General features: G+C 62.2%; 1 protein-coding gene across 1 annotated transcript; it reads left to right on the plus strand.

Annotated features, from left to right (window-relative positions):
• Positions 1 to 10,664: 10,664 nt before the first annotated feature.
• PLXNB3 (plexin B3) lies at positions 10,665 to 23,106 on the plus strand (the record flags this gene model as incomplete). The annotated part of the gene is made up of 34 exons (XM_082864851.1): positions 10,665 to 11,702; positions 12,120 to 12,299; positions 12,900 to 13,028; positions 13,114 to 13,214; positions 13,674 to 13,803; positions 13,976 to 14,132; positions 14,221 to 14,329; positions 14,409 to 14,523; positions 14,640 to 14,765; positions 14,860 to 14,976; positions 15,249 to 15,342; positions 15,425 to 15,594; positions 15,840 to 15,991; positions 16,271 to 16,376; positions 17,086 to 17,216; positions 17,470 to 17,646; positions 17,761 to 17,953; positions 18,075 to 18,305; positions 18,391 to 18,552; positions 18,634 to 18,785; positions 18,949 to 19,049; positions 19,128 to 19,351; positions 19,469 to 19,647; positions 19,896 to 19,962; positions 20,226 to 20,553; positions 20,665 to 20,768; positions 20,855 to 20,948; positions 21,316 to 21,494; positions 21,616 to 21,776; positions 21,993 to 22,140; positions 22,289 to 22,353; positions 22,422 to 22,497; positions 22,620 to 22,694; positions 23,002 to 23,106. The coding sequence occupies exons 1-34, from the start codon at positions 10,668 to 10,670 to the stop codon at positions 23,104 to 23,106; spliced, it is 5,673 nt and encodes a 1,890-aa protein (XP_082720977.1). The 5' UTR covers positions 10,665 to 10,667.
• Positions 23,107 to 24,439: the final 1,333 nt, after the last annotated feature.

Genomic DNA, 24,439 nt, shown 5'->3' on the forward strand with positions numbered 1-24,439 from the left:
ATACCATTCAAAAGGGAGTTAGTGGAGAGAAATTAACATCAGACAAAGTACACCTCAGGGCACAAATCATTATTAGGAATAAAAGGGGTTGCTGCCCAATGATTAAAGAAGCATTAACCATTCTGAATGTGTGTGTAGCTGCCTAATGACAGAGCCTCAAATGTACATCAAACAAAAAAGTAGCAGTGGGCTTCCCTGGTGGCGCAGTGGTTGAGAGTCCACCTGCCGAGGCAGGGGACGCGGGTTCCTGCCCCGGTCCGGGAAGATCCCACATGCCGCGGAGCGGCTGGGCCCGTGAGCCGTGGCCGCTGAGCCTGCGCGTCCGGAGCCTGTGCTCCGCAACGGGAGAGGCCACAACAGTGAGAGGCCCATGTACCGCAAAAAAAAAGTAGCAGTAAAAGGAAAAATTAATAAATTTGTAAATTCACCACAGTAAATCACACTACCTCTCACTCCAATTGGTAGCTCAAGCAGACAAAAATAGGAAGAATATAGCACAAACTGAACACACTTGATTAACAGACATCCCAGAACTAGAGACTACACACTTCAAGTTCACCTTGAACACTTAATAAAACCCACCATGTTCGCAGCCACAAAACAAATCTCAGCAAATGCTAGAAGAATGGGTATCATACAGATCGTGTTCTCAAACTGCAATAGAATAAAATCATAAATGGATAATAAAGCTAAAATTAAGTCCTCCCATATGTTTGAAAATTTAAATTTACAAATTTAAATTTAAAAATACACTTCCCAATAACTGATTGGTCCAAGAAGAAATATAATGAAAATCTAAAAAAATGTTAGAACTGAACAACAATGAAACGCGACATTTGAAAACGTGTGGAGTGTAGCTCAAGCAGTACTTAAGAGTAAATGTATAGCCTGAAAAAAGTAAGCTGAGCCCCAACCCAGGAAGTTAGAAAAACCACAGTAGAATGAACCCAAAGAAAGTAGAAGGAAGGAAATCACAAAGCCAGCAGAAATTAATGAAATAGAAAAAACAAAGATCAAGAAAACCAAAAGTTGGTTCTTTGAAATTAGTAAAATAGACACAAGGCTCTGGCAAGAATGAAAGGAGAGGAAAAGAGGGGTAAGACCACGGATACCATAGCCCTTTCCAACGTAATGAGAGACTCTGGCTTGAGCATGGGAGCTTGGACACCTGTGCAAGAGGCTGCTAGATCACATATATTTCGATTATATATATATATCAGCTTTATATATATGAAGCTGCTAGATGCTCACAACTTTACCCCACCTCATGCAGAAGACCAGACTTTATTCCCTGGCAAGTTAGAACAGAGGGTCTTTGGAAATGCAGATTAAAGCCACAGTGATATATCTTTTTATTCCCATCCACTGACTGATAGAAATGAAAAAGTCAGACAATAGTAAGTGTCGCCATTGATATGGAGTAGCAGGAAGTCATACACTGTGGTGCTATACAAACTTGTACAGCCACTCTGGAAAACAATTTGGTGTTATCTAGTAGAATTAAAGATGTACGTATTTATGGCCTAAAAAGGTCACTCTTGGGCACACCCTAGAGAATGTCCTTCACAAATACCCCAGATTACACATACAGGTCGTTCACAGGCAGCATTGTTTATAATAAGCAAAAGCCAGAAAAAACCCAGGTGTCCATTAACAGGTGAATAAACAAACTATGTTGCAGTCATATGATGGAAAACCATTCAGCAAATGTAATATGGAACTAAAGCAACAGGCTACAGAAAAATACATCCAGTATGATTCCATTTATATAAATTCTAAAAATATAAAATATATTGTTTAGAGATGATGCATATATGGGACAAGTAAGAAAAGTAAGGAAAGGCTAGTGGTTGCTTATGTCAAGGGAGGAACAGGGTATATGGGGGCTTCGGAGTCATTGGGAATATTGTCTTCTGGTTGACAGTAGGGACACGTGTAGCAACAAAGGATACAACAAACAGAGTAAAAAGGCCTCCTACAGAACGGGAGAAAATATAAGTCACATATCTGATAAAGGGTTAATACCCAGAATATACAAAGATCTCCTACAACTCAACAACAACAAATCCAATTACCTGATTTAAAAATGTGCAAAGGGACTTCTCTGGTGGCACAGTGGTTAAGAATCCGCCTGCCAATGCAGGGGACACAGGTTCGATCTTCCCTGGTCTGGGAAGATCCCACGTGCCGTGGAGCAAAGAAGCCCATGCGCCACAACTACTGAGCCTGCGCTCTAGAGCCCGAGAGTCACAACTACTGAACCCGCGGGCTACAATTACTGAAGCCCGCAAGCCTGGAGCCCATGCTCCGCAACAAGAGAAGCCACCACAATGAGAAGCCCACGCACCGCAACGAAGAGTAGCCCCCGCTCGCCGCAACTAGAGAAAGCCTGTGCGTGGCAACGAAGACCCAACGCAGCCAAAGATAAATTAATTTAAAAAAAAAAGATTTAAAAAATGTGCAAAGGCCTTGAATAGACATTACCCCGAAGATGATATACAAGTGGCCAACAAGCATATGAAAACATGCTCAACATCACTAATCATCAAGAAATGTAAATCAAAACCACAATAAATTACCTGACACCCATTAGAATGGTTACTATTTTTTTAAAAAAACCAAAAAAACCCAGAAAACATCAAATAGTGTCAAGAATGTGGAGAAATTAGAAGTCTTGTGCACTGTTGGTGGGATTGTAAAATGGTGCAACTGCCATAGAAAATGGTAAGGAAGTTCCTCAGAAAATTAAGTATAGAACTACCATGCGATCCAGCAATCCCACTTCTGAGTATATAGCTAACAGAATCGAAAGCAGAGCTATTTACACATCCATGTTCATGGCAGCACCATTCGCGACAGTCAAGAGGTAGAAGCAATCTCAGTGTCCATTGACTGACGAAAGGATGACCAAAATGTGGTCTATACACAAAATGGAATATTATTCCTCCTTAAAAGGAAGGAAATCCTGCCAGATGCTACAACATGGGTGACCCTTGATGACATTATGTTATGTGAAATAAGTCAGTCACAAAAGACAAATATTGCATGATTCCACCTATGTGAGGTCCCTAGAATAGCCAAATTTATAGACACAGAAAGTAGAAGGGTGGGTGCCAGGGGCCGGGGAAAAGCAGAGTTGCTTAATGGATATAGCATTTCAGTTTTGCAAGATGAAAAAGTTCTGGAGATCCGTTTCACAACAATGTGAGTGTACCTAGCACTGCTTAACTGTACACTTAAAAATGGTTAAGATGGTAAACTTTGTTATGTATTTTTGACCACAATAAAAAAAATTGACTCAAGAAGAAACAGAAAACCTGAACAGTCCCATAATTACTAAAGAAATCGGCAATGTAATTTAAAATGTATGGATAGAGGGGCTGGTGGCTGCAAAAACAAGGAAGGCCTAGATAGTTTTACAGATGTATTCCATCAAGCCTTTAAGGAACTGATAACCCTCGTCTTAGATAAATTGTTCCAGGGAACAGAAAAAGAGGACATGCTCCAAAAACAACAACAAAACCAATCCAGCCAATACACCACGACAAAGTTGAGTTTAGCCCAGAAAATGCAAGGGTGGTTTAACATTAGATAATCAATTAACACAACTGAACACATTAACTGATGAGAGGAGGAACATTCTGTCATCAACTCCGTGCTTTTTCTGAATGCATTTGATAAAATTCAACATATAGCAAACTAGGACTGGAAGGGACCTGCCTTAATCTCATAAGGGTGTCTGCAAACATCTTAATTAATGATGAAACCTTAAGAATATTCTCTTTGCTTCCATTCAACCTTGTACTGTCCAGGGAAGTAAAGTGAGAAAAAGAAACTGTAGTTAAAAGGACTGGAAAAGAAGAAACAAAACAGTCATTCCTCCCAGATGGCATGACTGTGTAAGTAGAAAACCAAAAAGAATCCACAGGGGACTTCCCTGGTGGCACAGTAGATAAGACTACGAACTCCCAGTGCAGGGGGCCTGGGTTTGATCCCTGGTCAGGGAACCATATCCCACACGCATGCCGCAACTAAGAGCTCACGTGCCGCAACTAAGGAGCTGGCAAGCCGCAACTAAGGAGCCCGCCTGCCACAACTGACACCCAGCGCAACCAAATAAATAAATAAATTTTTAAAAAAAGTCACCTTCCTTGGAAAAACATAAAAAGAATCCACAAAAAGAATCCACAAAGAATTATTAGCCCTAATACAAGCATTTATGAGGTTGCTTGAGACAAAATGCATACGCCAAAGTCAATTCTGTTTCCTTTGTTGTACGCCGGAAACTAACACAATATTGTAAATCAACTGTACTTCAATTTTTTAAAAAGTCAGTTGTGTTTCTATGTACCAGCAGCACAATCAGAAAGTGAATTAAGAAGATAGCATTTATAATGCCATAAAAAAGCAAGTCCTGGGACTTCCCTGGTGGTCCAGTGGCTAAGACTCTGCACTCCCAATGCAGGGGGCCTGGGTTCGATCCCTGGTCAGGGAACTAGATCCCGCATGCCGCTTCTAAAAGATCCCCCATGCCACAACAAAGATCCCTCACGCGGCAACTAAGACCCGACGCAGCCAAACAAATAATAAATAAGTAAATATTTTTTAAAAAGCAAGTCCCTAGTGACAGCTCTACCAAACACGTGATGTTCAAGTCCTTAGGGGAAAATGTACTGAAAGGATCTTAATAACTAGAGAGAGATGCTATGCTCAGAGATGGGGAAATGATATTTTAGAGATGACTAGTCTTCAAAGGGATTCAACAAAAATTCAACAAAATCTCCATTTACCTCTTCAAAAAAATCCCAACGGTGTTTCCTGGAACTTGACAAGCTGTTTTTGAAACTTCTAAGGAAAACTAAAGGGCCTAGAATAGGTGACAGAATTTTGAAAGATGATGACCCCCTCCCGGTATCAAGGCTTGCTTTTCAAGCTGTAGTAAGTAAAGCAGGGATAGACAGAGAACTACATTCAACATCCTGCCATAATCCATAACGGAAAAGAATATAAAAAAGAATCTATATATGTGTATAACTGAGTCACTTTTCTGAACAGCAGAAATTAACACAACATTGTAAATCAACTATGCTTCAATTAAAACATTAAAATAAAAAATAAGACGGGGGGACTTCCCTGGTGGCACAGTGGTTAAGAATCCACCTGCCAACGCAGGGGACACGGGTTTGAGCCCTGGTCTGGGAAGATCCCACAGGCCGCGGAGCAACTAAGCCCGCACGCCGCAACTACTGAGCCTGCGCTCTAGAGCCCACAAGCCACAACTACTGAGCCCGCGTGCTACAACTACTGAAGCCCACGCGCCTACGGCCCGTGCTCCACAACAAGAGAAGCCATCACAATGAGAAGCCCACGCACCGCAACGAAGAGCAGCCCCCACTCGCCGCAACCAGAGAAAAGCCCACACGCAGCAATGAAGACCCAACGCAGCCAAAACGAAGTCCAGCAAGGCATCACCATTTCACACCCATTGTATTGACCGAAAGTACGAAACACAAAGTAAAAGTACTAAGTCCAAGTACTGGTGAAGATGAGGAGAAACAGAAATAAATGTCTATACAGTGGCAGTGGGAGTGTCGTGTGGGCCACCAGCTTGGAAAGCAATTCCTCCACCCCTGGCAAACTCGGAGCGCACGTGCCCTATGACCCGGCGAGTCCCCTTCCGGCATCTAGAGAACCCCGCCCTCAGCAAGGCCGCCTCCCCACCCCTCTCAGGGATACTGATGGAAGGATCCCATGCAGCTGGACGAATGGGCCATCCACATGGATCGGCACAGATACATCTCCAAAGGCCAGCTGCGAGGGGAAGGAGCCATTGGCAGAAGGAAAACAACACGATTCCCTTTGTGTAAGATGTTAAAACTCACAAAGCTTGCAAAGGTCCTTCACCGTTGCCACTGACTTCAGACTAGGGGCTGCCTGTCTTCTGCCTGGGACCGGTGGACACGGCCCTTGCAGGCCATACACATACATACTTATTAAAAATTGTGTTGCCTGGAGACAGATTTATTTTCTTCTGTGGAAAGGTAGGACAAATGTTCCCAGCGCTGGGACTGAAGGCGTCTGTCTTTCCCGAAGCCACCAAGGACACGTGTGTGCTGGGGTGGAGGCTGAGGAGGGACACGGTGGAGGGGAGGGGCCCAGCTGGCCATGGGGGGGGACAGTCCTTCCAGTCTTAGTGTTCAGAGACCCTCCCCCATCACTCTCCCGACAGCCTGCCTCTCCCGGAGCTTCCCTGGCCCCTTCTTGGGCATTTGGCCTTCCCCCTTGGGGGAGGGGGGTGTAGCCCTCTGGATCTGCTAGGCCTTCAGGTTCTGGGTCGCTCGCCTCCCCTGACGCCCCTCGTCTCCCAGTTCCCTCTTGTGACTCCCACCCACCCCCAGTGCTCTTCACCCTGAGCCAAGCTTCTTACGCTAAGACCCCACCAGCTCCATTGGCCACCTCCTCCTGCCTTGTGGGCCCCTCAGTCCTCCCCTCCACTGGCACCCGTGCTCCATAGGGAGTGATGCCCCAGCAGAAAGAGCCCAGAGATCTCCTGGATCCTTCTGCGTTCGCCGCCTACACCCTGTCCACCGCCACGTCTCCTGGGTCCTGCTCCCCCTCTCCACACCTACAGCCCCCCCGACCCAGGTTTCCCCCATGCTCTCCACCCCTGGGCCACCAGCTTGCGCTTGTTCAAATGCAAAGCCATTTGCCAGCCCTCCGCAGCCTCGAAGCTCACCTCGACCAACTTGTGCTCCAGGTAGGAGAAAATGCCCTGTGGGCGTGTAACCTGCAGGCTTGGCCTCGGCCAGTCCCCATCTCCCTTCCTGCCCAATGCCTGCTGCCCTTCATGGTTCAGGGCCTCGTGCCTGATGGTTAAGGGCAGGGACCCGCGGTTGACTCTTAGCCTTACCACTTATTAGCCCTGTGACTTTGTGCAAGTTTCCTAACCTTGCGAGCCTCAGTCTCCCCACCCGTGAACCAGGGGAAATAACTGCACCCGCTCTGGGGTCATTGGAAGGACTGAATGAGTTCACGTCCACAGAACACTTAGACCAGCCCTGGTACATTGGAGGATGACAGTAGGAGTAGCACGGTGTGGTTCAAGGTCAGCTTAAACTTCACTTCCTCTGTGATGCTCTCCATGATGCCCTGAGCGGCCCTAGACTTGACTCCCCCTCCTTGGTGACCCACAGTGCCCTCCACAAATGGGCTGTCCTGGCAGTGGGGTCTCATCTGTTGGCAAGTAGTTCTGCCCCTGAGACCCGGGAGACTCTTGGGGCAGGTGGCTGTGGGCTTTGTCTCTGAACGGTGCCAGTGCCAGGGCCAAGTCTGGCGCTCAGTCAGGGCACTTCATGGAAGGCTATGGAATGCCCGCCTGCCCCCACCTCCCCATGGGATGGCACCGCCCCCTCTCACCTCCTCCGGGCAGGTGCGCGGCCGGCCCTCTGCCATGCCCACCGAGGCCGGCAGAGGGCAGCAGTGCCCTGCCCTGCGCCGTCGGGCAAAGGGGTGGGCGCGGAGGGGCTGGGCTTCCCGGGGCACCCAGGACAACTCGGGCTGGGAGCCATTGCATTGTGGGGAGGGAGACTGGGGCTCCTCCGGGACGCACTCCTGGCACCGCCAGCTGCTCCTCGGCCCGGCCGGCGGCCCGCTCAGGTAGGCAGGAGCCGGGGCTGGCTAGGGCGCGGGGTGCAGGGGCCGCCGGGTCGGGGTGGGGGGCGCCGCCTGGGAGCCAGGAGAAGCCAGGGGTCCACAGGCCGACTAGCCCGAATAAGGCAAAAGCGCTTAGGTGCCAGACCAAGTCCTGCGACGACACCTCCTGATGCCTGGGGGCACGGATCCCCCCAGTCCTGGCCAATGGGTGGCCCTGGCGCTGGGAGGTAGGGCTGCGGCTGCTGCCCCCAAATGTGAGAGCTGGCGCCTCTGGCCACGGGGCAGGGCACGGGGTAGGGAAGCGGCCCGCCTGGCTCCCCACTCCTACAGCCACCCAACTGGCCCAGCCAGGTGGCAGCGAGCCCTGTGGCTGTCACCTCACCCTGGAGCCTGCCTGCTGCTACCGCACCCTGTGGAGGAAACGGGGAGCCTGACTCAAGCACACCTGTTCCCGCACCTCGGGTCACGGCCTGAGCCCTGCCGCCTGGTGTGCGGACGGTGCCCTCTGAGGGAGGCAGAGGAGCCGGCTGCTGGCTGCCACTCCCCTCCCCACCCCACACGTGAAGGGGGAGATCCAGACCCATCCTGGGATGGTATTTCCCCGAGCGAGCGGGAGGGGGACAGCCTGCGACCAGTTGCCAAGTCTGAAGCTAAGGGCTGGGTGGGCTGTGGGCTAAGGGCTGGGTTCCCACCCCCTCCCGTGCATCCTCTATGCCTCAGCTCCCTCCAGAAGCATCCTCCGCTGGCACCAGACTGTACCTGGCACGACTTTGCCAGTCCCTGGGGGTGGGGGGGCGTGAGGGGAGAAGGTCTCCCAGGCGGGCTGCCTTGGCCAGTCTCTCCCCTGCCCCCCGCCTGGACAAACGCAGGCATTGAGGGTCAGGACTCCCCTCCAGCCAGGCGCCAAGGCTACCGAGGGTGAGGCCTGCTATGCAGGGGCGCAGGGCCCTGGCCCTCGCAGGGGGGCTCCGTGGCCCACTCTGCGCCCTTCACAGGGACCCCGGGGGGACACAGGGAGGAGCACGCTGGCTGGCACGGGGCGGGAGTGGGGGACTGGCTGTGTGGGTCTCATTTTTCTGGCTGAAGGAAACCCTGTCCCTTTGTCCCCAGATCCTAGGGGGTGTCTCTCTGGGGGTGGGGAGTGGCAGGGAGCCCCCTGGTCAGAACAGCCTGGATGGGGATAGGAACACCAGATAGCGGGTCCCTGGCCTGGGCCTCTGGACAGAGGGGACATTGTTGGCGTGGAGGCAGGGCTGCCTTGGCCCGGCCACTATTGACAAAGCTGCCAGCTGTGGTGGAGCCCGGCTGCCAGGCCTCGGCCCCCCTGGCCTCCCTCCTCCCCCGGGGTTGAGTGTGAATGGAACCAAGCCTTGCCTGTCTCCCTCCTCCTCAGGACGATGCCCCCCACAGCCATCCTGTGCCCGTCACCACTGCCCCGGGAGACGCCTCTGCTGCTGCCCTTCGCTGCGGTAAGTGCCTGAGTCCTGCGTCCCCAGAGACCCCCCCTCTGGGGCAGGGAAGGCAGGTGAGGAGCGTGGAGGAGCCTGGAGCCTGGGCTCCCACGCGCTGCGCCTCCAGCTGTGGGCCGTCTGCCCCTCACCCGCCGCAGACACTGCCACTGATACCAGGGTCCAGAGGAAACGGCCCTGTCCCCAGGCCAGGCCTGACCTTCCTGTCTGTATTCCCAAGATAAGGGCCCAGGGGCGTCCTCGGAGCTCTCCCCGCAGCTGGCACGCCCACGGGGGCCGGAGCTGGCAGGCTGCTGAATGACAGTGGGCCCACTCCTGGCTGGCACGCGCCCACACACCCAGCTGTGCGGGACCTTGGCTCAACTCAGGACCTGGCTTCTACCCCGTCCTTGTGGCTCTGTGCCGGGGTCAGGAGGAGAGAGGCGTGAGGGGCCATCACGGCCCAGGGATTCGTGGCGCGTGTCACCTGGGCACTGCAGGAGGCTGCTGGGCAGCGGGTGCTAAGGCCCCTGGCCGGGAGGTGAGCTGGAAGGCGCAGCCCAACCCGGGATCGGAGCCTCCTCTGGAGGCTAGGGCCCTGCCCTTCCCTCAGGGCTCAGCCTTGGGCCCCAAATGGGTGGGGAAGGGAGCCCATGCCCAGCTTCTGGCTAGGACTTTCTTTCAAGCTCTCCTCTCCCCTCCCACCCTCTCTGGCTGTCCTCTTCTCACTCCACCCGCCCCCCCCACATTAACCCTCCCCGTGCCAGTCCCGGTGGACCCTGGCTGCCGGGGCTGATGGGGCAAGGGACAGGCCTCCCCCAACCCCCTGCACCCTGGGTTGTCTCTTGGTGCCCCCCAACTCCCCCATCCCCGCTCTGAGCACCCCCAGCTCAGTCTGGGGCCCTCCCAGCCCTCTGTTCTCCTCTGCCTCGGCCCTGGTCACCGGCCCCTTGCTTTCTCTGGGGCAGGCAGCGGGGTGTCTGGCTCTCTCCTCTCTTCCGTTGGCTTCCCAGGGCAGCTTTCCTCTCCCACCCTCGCTGGCCCTCAGGCCCTGGTCTCCGGGCTCCTGTCCCCTTTCCCCTCGCCCTCCACCATCCTCCGCCACCGCCCGGGGAAAGGCGCTCCCCACCCTCCGCGCTGCTCTCCTTTCTGTGGTCTCTCCTCTCTCTGCCACTCAGTCCTGTTGGTGTTCCTGTGGCTTTTCAGGATCTGCCCCCTTCCACAATCTAGATGCATCTAAAGTAGACGAAGGAAATTCCTCGCGCATGCGTGCACCCCGCCCCCACCTCCTGGGGACTCTCCGTGTCCACCCCCCCACCCCCCCACCCCCCCCACCCCACCCCCCACCCCCCCGTCCCTGTCTCCCTCTGACTCTTTCCCTCTCCGCTTCCCCTGCTGCTCCCTGCCCCCGCTTTCTGCTGCTGTCTCTCTGCCTCTCCGTCCTTCTTTCCCCCCCTTCTGTCTCTGTCTCTCCTGGATTCTCCTTTTCCTCCTGCCCCCTCGTCCTCCATTCCCACAGCCGCCCTGACTCATGCCTTCCTGCCTGGCCTCCCCCAGGGCCCCGCGATGGCGCCTCGGCCTCCACTGGGCGCCTGCCTGCTGCTCGTGCTGCCGCTGCTGTGCCCACCACTCACCCCGACGTGGGCACACCGCTTCCCAGCGCCCAATACCACCCTCAACCGCTTGGCGCTGGCCCCAGGCCGGGGCGCGCTCTACGTGGGCGCGGTGAACCGCCTCTTCCAGCTCAGCCCCGCGCTGCGGCTCGAGTCGGTGGCCGTCACAGGCCCGGTCCTCGACAGCCCCGACTGCGTGCCCTTCCGGGAGCCGGCCGAGTGCCCGCAGGCCCGGCTCACCGACAACGCCAACCAACTGCTGCTGGTGAGCAGCCGGGCCCGGGAGCTGGTGGCCTGCGGGCAGGTGCGGCAGGGAGTGTGTGAGAAGCGGCGCCTCGAGGATGTGGCGCAGCTGCTGTACCGGGCCGAGGACCCCGGCGACGGGCAGTTCGTGGCTGCCAACGCCGTGGGCGTGGCTACGGTGGGCCTGGTGGTGCCCGGGCCAGGCCAGGACCTCCTGCTGGTGGCCAGGGGCCTGGCGGGCAAGCTGTCGGGCGGGGTGCCACCCCTGACCGTGCGCCAGCTGGCTGGGCCACAGCCCTTCTCCAGCGAGGGCCTGGGCCGCTTGGTGGTGGGCGACCTCTCCGACTACAACAACAGCTACGTGGCGGCCCTCGCTGACGCTCGCTCGGCCTACTTCGTCTTCCGCCGCCGTGGGGCCCGGGCACAGGCCGAGTACCGCTCCTACGTGGCTCGGGTCTGCCTGGGGGATGCCAACCTCTACTCCTACGTGGAGGTGCCCCTCACCTGCCGGGGCCACGGCCTCATCCAGGCCGCCTCCCTCGCCCCAGGCGCCTTACTGGGAGCGTTTGCTGCCGGCCCGAGGGGGACGCAGGCGGCCCTGTGCGCCTTTCCCCTGGCCGACCTGGACGCGACCATGGAGCGGGCCCGGCGCCTTTGCTACACCACGGGCGGCCGGGGCCCCGGCGGCACGGAGGAAGCCACCGTGGAGTACGGCGTCACATCGCGCTGCGTCACCCTGCCGCCCGTGAGTGGCTGGGCCCGGGCCTCACCCCTGCCCTCTCACCTGAGGCTTTCCGCACCGCCACCTGGCAGCGGCTCCCGCCTCTCCCGCGGCCTCGTGTTGCCCGGCCTGCCACCCCGGCCCTGTCCCTCTGTGGACCTGCAGCATCTCTCTGACCAGGGCCGGGGCTGCCACACGTAGTCCTGGCCGAGGGCAGCTGGACGCTCTCATGTGACAATCGCCTGTGACCTCTGCTTTAGAGGATGTCAAGGAGGGGCCCGCTCGTCTGAGTCTCTTCGGCCAGTCTCTCCCTCTCTGCGGTGCAACCTTGAGCCCTTCTCGCCTGCTGCCTTGCCATCCTGGGCTGACTGCAGATCTGGGCCCAGGGAAGGTACCTCGTGCCTCTTCCAGGAATTGAATCCCCCCTCTCCGCCCCTGCAGGACTCCCCTGAGTCATACCCCTGTGGCGACGAACACACCCCGAGCCCCATTGCGGGCCGCCAGCCCCTGGAGGCAGAGCCTCTGCTGCAGCTCAGAAACTCCATCAGCGCAGTCGCAGCCCTCCAGGCAGACGGACACACGATAGCGTTCCTGGGGGACGTCCAGGGCCAGCTGCATAAAGTAAGGGCCTGATGAAGGCAGGGCGGGCCTCGGCCAGACCCCCGGTCCCAGCCTCAATGCTGCCAGGCTGGACCCGGCCTCAGTGGCCTGACTGGAGGCGCTCCTGCCCTGTGGTGGCTCACAGGAGCCCCGTGAGCCACGGGTTCCTTCCACACCTCTTGGCCTGTACCCTGCTGGCAGGTCGGAAAGCCAGGCCACACACTGACGGCTGGTTCCCAGATGTGTGGCTTAGGACGCCTCCCAGGCGGCCCCCGCTTCTCCAGCCGATAAGAGGAGACTCTTGCCTTTTCATGACCTGCTTGTCTCTCCACAACTGCCCTTCCTCCCCTGGCACCCAAGGGCCCCACCCAGGGTGGCTCTGCCCCCCTAGCTGGGGGAGGCGACATGGGCAGGCTGGATGCCCATGGGCCTGCCCCACCCTCCACGGCACAGCCTGGCCGCCCTGGGCCGGCAAGAAGGGGAGACAGCTCTGTGGGCCGGGATGCTCCCCGGGAACCCCAGCCGGGACAGCACCTCCTCCGAACGGTTAGCCTGCGGCCATCTTGAGAGCGGGCCTTGGCTCGGCGGGCTGGCCCAGCCCTGCCCTTGTCATCCCCCCAGGTCTTCCTCAATGGCACCCGAGGCCAGGTGTACCACTCACAACAAGTGGGGCCCCCGGGCTCGGCCATCAGCCCCGACCTGCTGGTGGACAGCAGCGGCAGCCACCTCTACGTGCTGACTTCCCAGCAGGTGAGGGCTGTCCCGGGGGTGGGGGGTGAGCACACGAGGCCCGAGGCCCCGCAGCCACCACCTCCGTACCCCGCCGCCTGTCCAGGTGGACCGCTTACCCGTGGCAGCCTGCCCCCAGTTCCCCGACTGCAGCAGCTGCCTCCAGGCCCGGGACCCCCTGTGCGGCTGGTGCGTCCTGCAGGGCAGGTGAGTGGGGGCCGCTTCCGGAGCACTTCTAGGTGGGCCAGGAGGCCGGGTCGTGTCCCTGAGGTGGGACGCAGGGCCGTCGCTGAGTTCCCCCATCCTGCCCTGCGTGCCCAACCGAGAATCTGGTGGGCATCTCCTTCCCCCCACTGCCCAGCCTGTCCACTTCTCCTCCCCCCAGCCCCTTCTGGGCCAGGCCTCCATCACCTCTCTCAGGTGTCCCCTGGCCCACTCCAGCTCCTCTCCAGCCCACGCTCCTCACAGCAGCCTCAGGAATCCCTCACGGCAACCCTAAGTCAGGTTCACGTGCTCATGCGCTTGGCCCCTTCCTCTCTGAGCAGAGTCCCTTTCACCCCCACTGCTTGCTGCACTCCAGCTGGGCCGTCCTCCCAAGCCCCTTGCCGCAAATCACCCAGGGAGCCTGAGTCCTACACAGGGACCCAACGGGCCCCTGCCCCACAGGTGTACCCGCAAGGGCCAATGCGGGCGGGCAGCCCAGCCCAACCAGTGGCTATGGAGCTACGAGGACGGCCGCTGCCTGCACATCCAGAGCCTGCTGCCGGCCCACCATCCCCGCCAGGAGCAGGGCCAGGTCAGATGCCTGCCGCCGCCTGCCGCCACCTGCCGGGGCGGGGGCTGCCCCGTCTTCCTCCTCTCCCGCTGCCTCCGCTCCCAGCCCTCCCTTGCCCTGGATCCCTCTCCCTCGGCGAGCTGGGCCCCCCAGGAGGCCCCCGCCTGCTGTGCTTTCCTCGCATGCGTCGCAGGTCACCTTGTCTGTGCCCCGGCTGCCCACCCTCACCGTGGACGAATACTTCCACTGTGCCTTTGGGAACTATGACAGCTTGGCTCACGTGGAAGGGACCCACGTGGCCTGCGTCACCCCTCCCCAAGACCAGCTGCCGCATAACCCTCCAGGCACAGGTGAGGGGCCCCCGGGGCGAGGGGCAAGGGGGGAGCCGGAGGGGCAGGAGCCACATGGCCACCCCTGCCACCACCATATGCCCCCCAGAGCACATCACCTTGCCCCTGGCCCTGATGTTCGAGGACGTGGTCGTGGCTACCGCCAACTTCTCCTTCTACGACTGCGGTGCCGTGCAGGCCTTGGACGCGGCTGCCCCGTGAGTGCCGGGCCCAGCTGCTGGGTGGGGGTGGTGAGTCCCGATGGCGCCCCACCTGAGCGGCCCCCCGTCCCCCCAGGTGCAGTGCTTGTGTGGGCAGCCGCTGGAGGTGCCACTGGTGCCCCCAGAGCAGCCGCTGTGTGTACGGGGAACGCTGCCCGGAGGGCGAGAGGACCATCTACAGTGCCCAACAGGTGGGCGGGCCCAGCCTGCTGGCTTCTCTTCACCTCCGCCTTGCGCCCGCCCTACCCCGGTCCCGCCTAGGCCCCTCGACTCCTGAAGCGCTAAGGGAGGGGTCTCCTTCCCCCAGGTGGACATCCAGGTGCGGGGCCCAGGGGCTTGTCCCCGGGTCGAGGGCCTGGTAGGCCCCCTCCTGGTGCCTGTGGGCTGGGAGAGCCGTTTGGCCCTGCGTGTGAGGAACCTTCAGCATTTCCGGGTGAGCATTCCGGCGGGTGGGGGACAGCGACAGCGGGGGAGGGGCAGTGGTAGCGGCTGACAGCGTCCAGGATGCTGACAGAGCCCACCCCCAGGGCCTGCCTGCCTCCTACCACTGCTGGCTGGAGCTGCCCGGAGAACTGCAGAGGCTGCCAGCCTCCCTGGAGGAGGTGGCCGGGGACGCCGGCCTCATCCACTGCCAGGCCCAGCAGGTGGGCAGCTGCCCCATAGCCTCACCTGCCACTGGACGCGCGGGCCCTCAGGGGCTCGCCCCCTTCAGCCTGTCGTCACTCAGGAGGCCTGCCGTGGGCAGGCCTGGGCGTGCACAGGAACGTGGCGCCCGCAGCCCCTGCTGGGAGACGCGGGGTGAGGGGGGGGGGCTGAACAATGGCACGCATTCTGGGAGGAGCGTCCTGGAGGAGGCGGGCGGGGGTCAGGGGGTGTCCCGAGTTGGGTCGGGCCTGACCCCGCCCTCCACCCACAGTTCCAGCCCTCCATGGCCCAGCGGGAGCTCCCGGTGCCCATCTACGTCACCCGGGGCGAGGGCCAGAGGCTGGACAATGCCCGCACTCTTCATGGTGAGCCTGGGGGCGGCACAGCAGGCAGGGCGGGGTGTGCAGCTGGGGGAGGCGCCTCAGCGCACCGCCTGGCCTTCCCTAGTGACCCTGTACGACTGCGCGGTGGGCCACCCCGACTGCAGCCACTGCCAGGCGGCCAGCGGGAGCCTGGGCTGCCTGTGGTGCAGCCACGACCGGCCCACCTGCCGCTACGGGCCGCTGTGCCCGCCGGGGGCCGTGGAGCTGCTGTGTCCCGCACCCAGCATCAACGCGGTGAGCCCCCAGCCCTCCCCCACGGCCCAGCCTCTCACTCATCCGCCATCCCCCATCGCGGTCTGCCTGGCCCCGCCCTGCCCCCCACTGTCTCAGCTTTACCAGGGTCAGCGCAGCCCTGCCCCAGGCCCCCAACCCTTAGCAGCTGTGTCCCACCTCGGTCTGGTCGGCTGGCCAGGCACCTCCCGACACCGCATAGGAGGAGCAGGTTGGGGGCATCCCATCACCACCCTTCCCTGTTGCAGATTGAGCCCCTGACCGGCCCCCCTGAGGGCGGCTTGGCCCTCACCATCCTGGGCTCCAACCTGGGCCGGGACTTTGCCGACGTGCAGGACGCCGTGAGCGTGGCTGGCCGGCCCTGCAGCCCTGACCCCTCTCTCTACCGCATCTCTGCCCGGTGAGGCATCCCGGCAGCCGGGGGCGGAGGGACGCCCTCCCAAGGAGGCCCTCAGAGACTGGCCGCCCAGAGAGAAGGGAGGCTCGCAGCCAAGAAACGTGGGCCCGGGTCAGATGCGCCGAAGGAAGATGAGGCCGGGGGAAGGGGGGGGGGGGCTGGCAGCGAGAGGAGTGGAGGGGGTGGGCTCTGGGCAGCGGCTGGCAGGCGGCCTGTGGCTCCCGACAGGCGAGGGCCCGGCCCACGGGGGTCCTGAGCAGCTATCGGGCCTTCGCTCTGCAGAATTGTGTGTGTGACATCTCCTGCCCCCAACGGCACCGTGGGCCCAATCCAAGTGGCCGTTAAGAGTCGGCCACCGGGCATCTCAACCCAGCACTTCACCTACCAGGTCAGTGCCCACCCAGGGTGGTCCCCACAGAGGGGGCAGTAGAAAGAAGGGACAGGAGGGCAGTGACACCTACGTGAGGATTTCCAACCTGACCTAAGGTTAGTGGGAAGCGTCACCTCATGTCCAGGAGGGAAGCCACACGATCCGAGTGATCGTTCTGGCCACTGAGTGGACGGTGGGCTGTGGGCAGCGGCGGGATGGTGAGGACGCTGCCCACCGGCCGCTGTCCAGGAGGGAGGCAAGCAGCGGAAGCAGTGAGTGCAGCAGCCGCCGGATGGCCAGGGGGACCACTCGGGGACGCAGACCTGTCAGGACTTGCTGCCCACCCGGATGCCTGCGGGCAAGGGGATGGGGGAGAGCAGGGATGCCTCCAGGTGCCAGCCTGAGCCCTCGAGACTTGCTGGAGCCAGAGAGCCCGGGGTGGGAGCAGTGGGTGCAGGGGCAGGGGCAGCACCCCAAGGAGGTGACTGGATCTTAGGGCTTAGAGCTGCGGGGAGGGGGGCCTGGGAGGTGCAAGCCGCGGCAGAGGACGAGGAGACGCAGCGAGGAGAGAAGAGCACCCCCTGGTGGGGCAGGGCGGCTGGCAGGAGAGCTGCGGGCTGCAGAAGCTGGGCACAGGGCTTCCGGAGGGAGAGCAGGGTCAGTCGTGGCCCAGGAGGCAGAGCTGAGAAGTGGGCCTCCACGTGCCCCAGCTTGCCCTGTCCCCCAGGACCCCGTCCTGCTGAGCCTGAGTCCCCAGTGGGGCCCCCAGGCAGGGGGCACCCAGCTCACCATCCATGGGCAGCACCTGCAGACGGGAGGCAACATCAGTGCCTTTGTGGGCAGCCAGCCCTGTCGTATGTGAGTCCCTCCTCCTGGCCCCAGCTGGTCGCTGTCAGCTGGGGATACTCCCTACGGGCCCCAGCGTCCCCTTGCGTACAATGCGGGCGATGAGCTCAGGGCTCCCCAAGGCCCCCGTGAAAGTCCCAGGTCCACGGCTGCCGTGCCCACCCCAGGGGTCTCTGCCCTTGGTGAGGGAGGCAAAGCAGGCCTCTGGTGGGGAGGCCGGGCTGAGGCTAGAGCCCAAGATGCCAGACACCTCCCCACCCTGCAGAAGGGAGCCAGTGTGTCCTGAGGCCATCGTGTGCCACACCACGCCCCAGGCCAGCCCAGGAGAAGCTGTGGTTCGAGTGGTCTTCGGCCGTGCCCAGCGCACGCTGCTCGCCAGCCCCTTCCACTACACCGCCGACCCCCAGCTCGTGGCGGCGGAGCCCAGCGTCAGCTTCCGGGGGTGAGGACCTGATCCACCTGGGGCAACCTGTGCACCCTGCCGGGAGGGCGGGCAGCCAGGACTGGACTGGGCTGCCCGCCGCCCCTGGTCCTGCTGAGTGCTATCCTGGCGCAGGGGCGGGCGGCTGATCCGAGTCAGGGGCACGGGCCTGGACGTGGTAGAGCGGCCCCTGCTGTCCGTGTGGCTGGAGGCCGCGGAGGAGACGGCTGTGGCGGTGCAGCCCCGGGACCCGACCCCCAGGGGGAGCTGTCGGGCCCCCGCCGCAGTGCCCCAGGCTTGCACCCAGCTTGAGGGGGGCCTGCTGCAGGTGAGGCCCCACCAGCAGGTGACGCCGTGCCCCGCGAGGGGGTGGGGTGGCCCCCACGTCCCTGGGAGCGAGTGGGCAGCCCCGGCTCACCCTGCCTCGTCCTGGCCCCGCCGCCTCACAGTGCTCCACCGTCTGCTCCATCAACTCGTCCAGCCTCCTCCTGTGCCGGAGCCCTGCAGTGCCGGACGGGGCCAGCCCCCGGCGCGTCTTCTTCGCCCTGGACAACGTGCATGTGGACTTCGCCCGCGCCAGTGGGGGCCAGGACTTCCTGTACCAGCCCAACCCCCGCCTGGCCCCGCTCAGCCGCACCCGCCCCTACCGCCTCAAGCCAGGCCACATCCTGGACGTGGAGGTGAGGCCTTCTGCCGGCCACCGCTGCGCGGGGGCTGCGGGCACCAGCTGGGTGGCTCGACTCAGGCCCCGGATCCGGCTTCCAGGGTGAGGGTCTCAACCTGGGCATCAGCAAGGAGGAGGTGCGCGTGCACATCGGCGACGGCGAGTGCCTGGTGAAGACTCTCACGCTCACCCACCTGTACTGCGAGCCGCCCGCGCGGGCCCCGCAGCCCACCAACGGCTCCAGACCCCTGCCGCAGTTCGTGGTGAGGCTGGGCCCCGGGTGCCGGGCTGGGCGGGCGGAGCGCTTCAGGCCGGCGCTCAAGAGCCCTGCGTCCCCACCGCAGGTGCAGATGGGCAACGTGCGGCTGCCGCTGGGCCCCGTCCAGTACGAGGCTGAGCCCGCACTCTCTGCCTTCCCCGTGGAGGCCCAGGCGGGCCTGGGCCTGGGCGTGGCCGTGCCGATCGCCGCCGTGCTCCTCCTGACCCTCGTGTACAGGTGAGGGGGCCGCCCTGCCACGCGTGCACCCGCGCCAACTCCCCTCCTCACCTTTGGAAAGGGTGGCCCACGGCGGGCCTCTGCACAGGCGGCCATCTTGGCTCAGTGGCCTCGGCCCAGGCAGTTCTGGTCCCATGGCTGACACCTGGCCCCTGGGCCGCAGGCACAAGAGCAAGCAGGCCCTGCGGGACTACCAGAAGGTTCTGGTGCAGCTGGAGAACCTGGAGATCGGCGTAGGCGACCAGTGCCGAAAGGAGTTCACAGGTCGGGAGAGGGCGGTGGGGAGTGGGTAGAGGGCGGACCTGGGCCTGAGCTCACACCTCGGTGGCTCCTGGCCTACAGACCTGATGACGGAGATGACTGACCTCAGCAGCGACCTGGAGGCCAGCGGGATCCCCTTCCTGGACTACCGCACGTACGCCGAGCGCGTCTTCTTCCCCGGGCGCGGCAGCTGCCCGCTGCAGCCTGCCCTTGAGGGGCCCGGGGAAGAGGGCCGCCGCGCGCCGGTGCGCCAGGGCCTCATGCAGCTCTCCAACCTGCTCAACAGCAAGCCCTTCCTCCTTACGGTGAGGGCCGCGGGGGCGGGGGGCGGGCCAGGCAGCAGGCGTGGGCTCAGGCGTGGGAGGATGTGTGGGGCGCGGGGCTTCCCGGGGTGGGTGCCAGCACCCCCTCCTCCCGCCTAGCTCATCCACACCCTGGAGGAGCAGCCCAGCTTCTCCCAGCGGGACCGCTGCCTCGTGGCCTCGCTGCTGTCCCTGGCGCTGCACGGCAAGCTCGAGTACCTGACCGACATCGTGAGGACGCTGCTCGGAGACCTGGCTGCCCATTACGTGCAGAAGAACCCCAAGCTCATGCTACGCAGGTTGGCCTTGGCCTGACCGGTCCCGGCAGCAGGGGAGCTGGCTCCGCCCAGCCCTGTCCTGGCGTGGGTGGGGCTGGGAAGCCCTGGGAGGCGGGCTGGGTCCGGAGCCGCTGGTGGGGAAGCAGATGGGCGCCGGGCACAAAGGGTGGCCAGGCGGAGCAGCTCTGCCCTCCTGCTACCGCCTGCCTCAGCCTGGACACAGGGTGGCCCTGCAGCAGCCCCTCTGACCCGGGGCCCGCTCCCTGCAGGACGGAGACTATGGTGGAGAAGCTGCTCACCAACTGGGTGTCCATCTGTCTCTACACCTTCCTGAGGGTGAGGGCCCCTCTCCCCTCACGCCATTCTGGGGCTGCTGCCTCTGGCCTCACTGATCTGCGCCCCCATTCCGCCCAGGGGCCTCGGGCTCGAGGGCGGGGTGTCGGTGAGGGGAAGGCTACGAACATTTGCCCGGCTGGATGTGAAGCAGAGGCCGCTGGCATTGCCTGCCGTCCATCTTCGCTCCGTGCAGCGGGCCGCCCCTCCCTGCCCGCACCGCCCACCGCCCCCCAGCTGACGCCAGCCCTTCCTGGTGGTTGCAGGAGGTAGCGGGTGAGCCGCTCTACGTGCTCCTGCGGGCCATCCAGTACCAGGTGGACAAGGGCCCTGTGGACGCCGTGACAGGCAAGGCAAAACGGACCCTGAACGACAGCCGCCTGCTGCGGGAGGACGTGGAATTCCGGGCCCTGACGCTGACGGTGCTGGCTGGCCCGGGGGTTGGTGGGGCTGCGGCGGGCAGCGTGGCGCAGCGCGTGCCCGCCCGGGTGCTCGACACGGACACAATCACCCAGGTCAAGGAGAAGGTGCTGGACCAAGTCTACAAGGGCACCCCCTTCTCCCAGAGGCCCTCAGTGCACGCCCTAGACCTCGGTGAGAACCTACCCCTCCCGCCCCGCCCGAGGCTCTTCTCACCTGTGGCCACTCGGCTCTGCCCTACGGGAACAGGCCGTGGGCTGACCGGCTTCCCTGGGTCCCCCCAAGAGTGGCGCTCAGGCCTGGCTGGTCACCTAACCCTGTCGGACGAGGACCTGACCTCAGTGACACAGAACCGCTGGAAGAGACTCAACACCCTGCAGCACTACAAGGTGCCGGGCAGGTGGGCGCTGGGGGCAGGCTCCCGCCTCGGGGTCAGCCAGGGAGGGAGCCCAGCCTCTGCTCCCCTCCCCGCCAGGTCCCGGATGGAGCCACGGTGAGGCTCATTCCCCAGCTGCACAACGGAGGCGCCGTCTCCCAGAGCCCGGCCCCGAGCTGCCCCTCTGGGCAGAGTGAGTCCCGTGGCCCAGCCGCACCAACCTGCCCCCGAGTTCGAGGTGGGCAGGCCGGAGTCCTGGTCATGCCGTCTGCCGTGTCCGGGTCTCCCCAAACCTCGCCAGCGGGGAAGCCACAACTCCAGGCTGAGCCAGGGGCCCGGGGTGGACGAGGGCGGCAGTGCGTCCGGGTCGGGGAGCTCCAGGGCCGTGGGGTGCTGGGCCGAGCGAGCCCCTGGGCTGCCACCCTGTCCTCCACATCTCTCTTACCCTGCGGCCCTCGGCGCCCCCCACCCTGCCCCACCTCACCAGGGAAGCAGGCTGGGCCTCCCCGGCCGGCGGCATGAGGGTGCAAAGGACTGAGGCCCGGCTTCTGTGCCCTCAGACGTCCCCGCGCTGGAGGACGGTGAGGACGGCGGGGTCCGCCTCTGGCACCTGGTGAAAGTCACCGATGAGCCAGAAGCAGCGAAGGCGCGGCGCAGCAGCCTGAGGGAGCCGGAGCGGGAGCGGACGCGGGCCAAGGCCATTCCGGAGATCTACCTCACCCGCCTGCTGTCCATGAAGGTAGGTGGGCCGGGGAGCTGGGGTGACGGGGCGGCCCCACCCACTGAGGCAGGCCGCGGCTGGCCGCGGCTTCGAGGCGCCCACACCCTGCCCCCCCATACCGCCCACGCCTGCCTTCTAGGGCACACTGCAGAAGTTTGTGGACGACGCCTTCCAGGCCATCCTCAGCGTGAACCGGCCTGTGCCCATCGCTGTCAAGTACCTGTTTGACTTCCTGGACGAGCTGGCCGAGAAGCACGGCATTGAGGACCTGGAGACCTTACACATCTGGAAGACTAACAGGTGCCTCGTCTGCTGCCCCCGTGCAGAGAGGACGCTGCCAGGGCGGGGGCGGCAGGGCCGGGACAGAAGCCCAGGCCCGGCGGCCTTCGCCCTGGGTTCCCGGCTGCCCCCGCACGGACTCGCAGGCCAGCTCCCCACGCAGCTCAGGGCCGGGGACCAGGCTGAGGATGGGAGCTGGGGCAGCCTGCTCACACCGCGGCTGGCCCGTGTCCCCAGCCTGCTCTTGAGGTTCTGGGTGAACACGCTGAAGAACCCACAGCTCATCTTTGACGTGCGGGTGTCGGACAACGTGGACGCCGTCCTCACCGTCATTGCCCAGACCTTCATGGACTCCTGCACCATCTCGGAGCATAAAGTGGGCCGGGTGAGGGCAGAGGAGGAAAGCCTGGCGGGGGAGCCACGGGGGCTCGGAGCAGAGCCCTGGGTGGGGCTGGGGGGGCACGAGTGGCACAGTCAGAAGGCCAGGGCAGAGCTCCCCAGCTCCCGCTCACGCCCACCCCTGCCCAGAACAGGATTCCCCCGTGAACAAACTGCTCTACGCCCGGGAGATCCCTCGCTACAAGCAGATGGTGGAGAGGTAGGTGTCGGGGCATCACGGATGAGGGAATGGGTGCTGCCTGCCCCTAACTCCGTCCCCTCCTCCAGGTACTACTCCGACATTCGCCAGAGCTCTCCGGCGAGCTACCAGGAGATGAACTCGGCCCTGGCCGAGCTCTCGGGGGTGAGGCCCGGCCCAGAGGGTGCACCCTTCCACACCTGGGGCGGGGGCGGGGGGCAGAGGGGAAGGGGGAGGCTTGGCTCGAGGCCCGGGCTGGGGCCTCAACCTCCGCGTGCTACCCCTAGAATTACACCTCCGCTCCCCACTGTCTGGAAGCTCTGCGAGAACTCTACACCCACATCCACAGGTACTACGACCAGGTGAGGCCCGGGGCACTCTGGGGGGGAGGGGCATGCCTCCAGAGCCCGCAGCCCAGAGCCCAGGGGGAGGCCCCAGGAGTCTCCCCGGGGGCGAGAGGCAGTGTCCAGGCCCAATCTGGGCAGAGGAGAGGAAAGGCCCAGGCTGGGGAAGGGGCTCGGCACCCGTCCAGATTCCTCAGGGAGCTCTGGCTCCCCAGGCTGCTACTGAGATGGAGCCAGGGCAGGGCGGCCGGTGGGCCGAGGGCCAGGGCCTCAGGCGGGCCGAGGGCCAGGGCCTCAGGCGGGCCGGCCTCCTCTGCTCTGGTAGATCATCAGTGCCCTGGAGGAGGACCCTGTGGGCCAGAAGATGCAACTGGCCTGCCGCCTGCAGCAGGTTGCCGCCCTGGTGGAGAACAAGGTGACTGACCTGTGAGCTGGGCAGCAGCAGGGTCTGCCAGTTCAATGCCCTGGACGGAGCCTGGACGGAGCCGGTGACACAGGAGACCTGGCAGAGAGCGGGAGCGGCTCCCTGCTGCCTACCCGCCCCCCCCCCCCGCCCCCTCCGCTTCCCTCCTTCCCCGCCTGGGCTTCTAACTTATAGCCATCCTTTCTCCCTCCCCCTTCCCCACTGTATTTATGTGTTTGCTGGAGCATCACATCTGGAAATAAAATAGAAATGTCTTTAGAAGCAGCCCAATGCCCAGCCCCACCTTCGCCTGTGAGTCTCTTCAGTGCCCCAGCACAGCCCTCCCCTCGGCCCAGGGCTACGACTTCTGCTACCTGAGAAAAAGAGGACTCCGAGGCCTTGCTCTCCTCCCTCCCCGACCCCTGCGGGAAAGGTGCCCCTGCCCTCAGGCCCCCAGCTATGCCACCCCATCCTCCCAGTCCTTTCCTCGGCACAGGGACGTAGAAGCAAGTGTCGCCAGTCACCGCCAGGCCCCCTCCGCTTCCCTCTGACTCTGACAGTCCCCAGCTGGCCTCCTGGCTCCCCTCTTCGCCCCCCAGCCCTCCTGGGAGCAGCCGGTGTTCTTTCCGAAGAGCCAAGGTGCCCACCGGTCTCTGCCGGAAGCCCACGGTAGTGCCCACAGGCTCGGGGGGCTCCTTGGCCGCCCAAGGCCTCCCCTCGTCTTCCCCACCCACGCCAGCCACGGAGGTCTCCAGCCCATCCTGCTGCCTCCCTGGAGGCTTCCCCACCCACCCCCTTTCTGGGGACCCAATTCTTCTTCCTGGTCCCTTGGATGGGGTCCCAAGGTCACAAGCTCCAAGGGCTCTCTGCCTGACCCGGACATCTCTGCCACTAGCCCACTAGAGCTGTGGGCTTACTTGCTTCCCACTCGAGGACCCCTGAGGGCGGGGCCAGGAAGAACAGCTCCCTACACCTCCTACGTGGATATGTGCACGTGTTGGAGCCAGTAAGCAAGGCAGGGCTGGGCCGCGGGGAGCCGGGAGAGATGGTGCAGCAGTAGAGTCCCAGGCGGGCCATCCCCAGGCCGTCACTCAGGCCCAGCACCTGTGGTGGGAAGAGCTGCCCGCAGCTCACGCCCCTGACCTTTGCCTGGCCAGGGCCCCCAGCGACGCTACACTGAGGGACAGGAGGGCCCCAGCCTGTCTTGGGGATCAAGGAGCCATCGGAAAAGCGGGGACCCAGCAGAGAGGGGGCAGGGAATGAGGTACCCGTGGGAATGCAGGGATCGCCTCTGGGAAGGCTCCCCCAAGGGCCAAACAGGAAGCCAGAGAATGTTCCCAGAGTGTCACCGGCACCCTAG

Source organism: Leucopleurus acutus (assembly GCF_964270905.1).
Source record: "Leucopleurus acutus genome assembly, chromosome: X".
Lineage (NCBI taxonomy): Eukaryota > Metazoa > Chordata > Mammalia > Artiodactyla > Delphinidae > Leucopleurus > Leucopleurus acutus.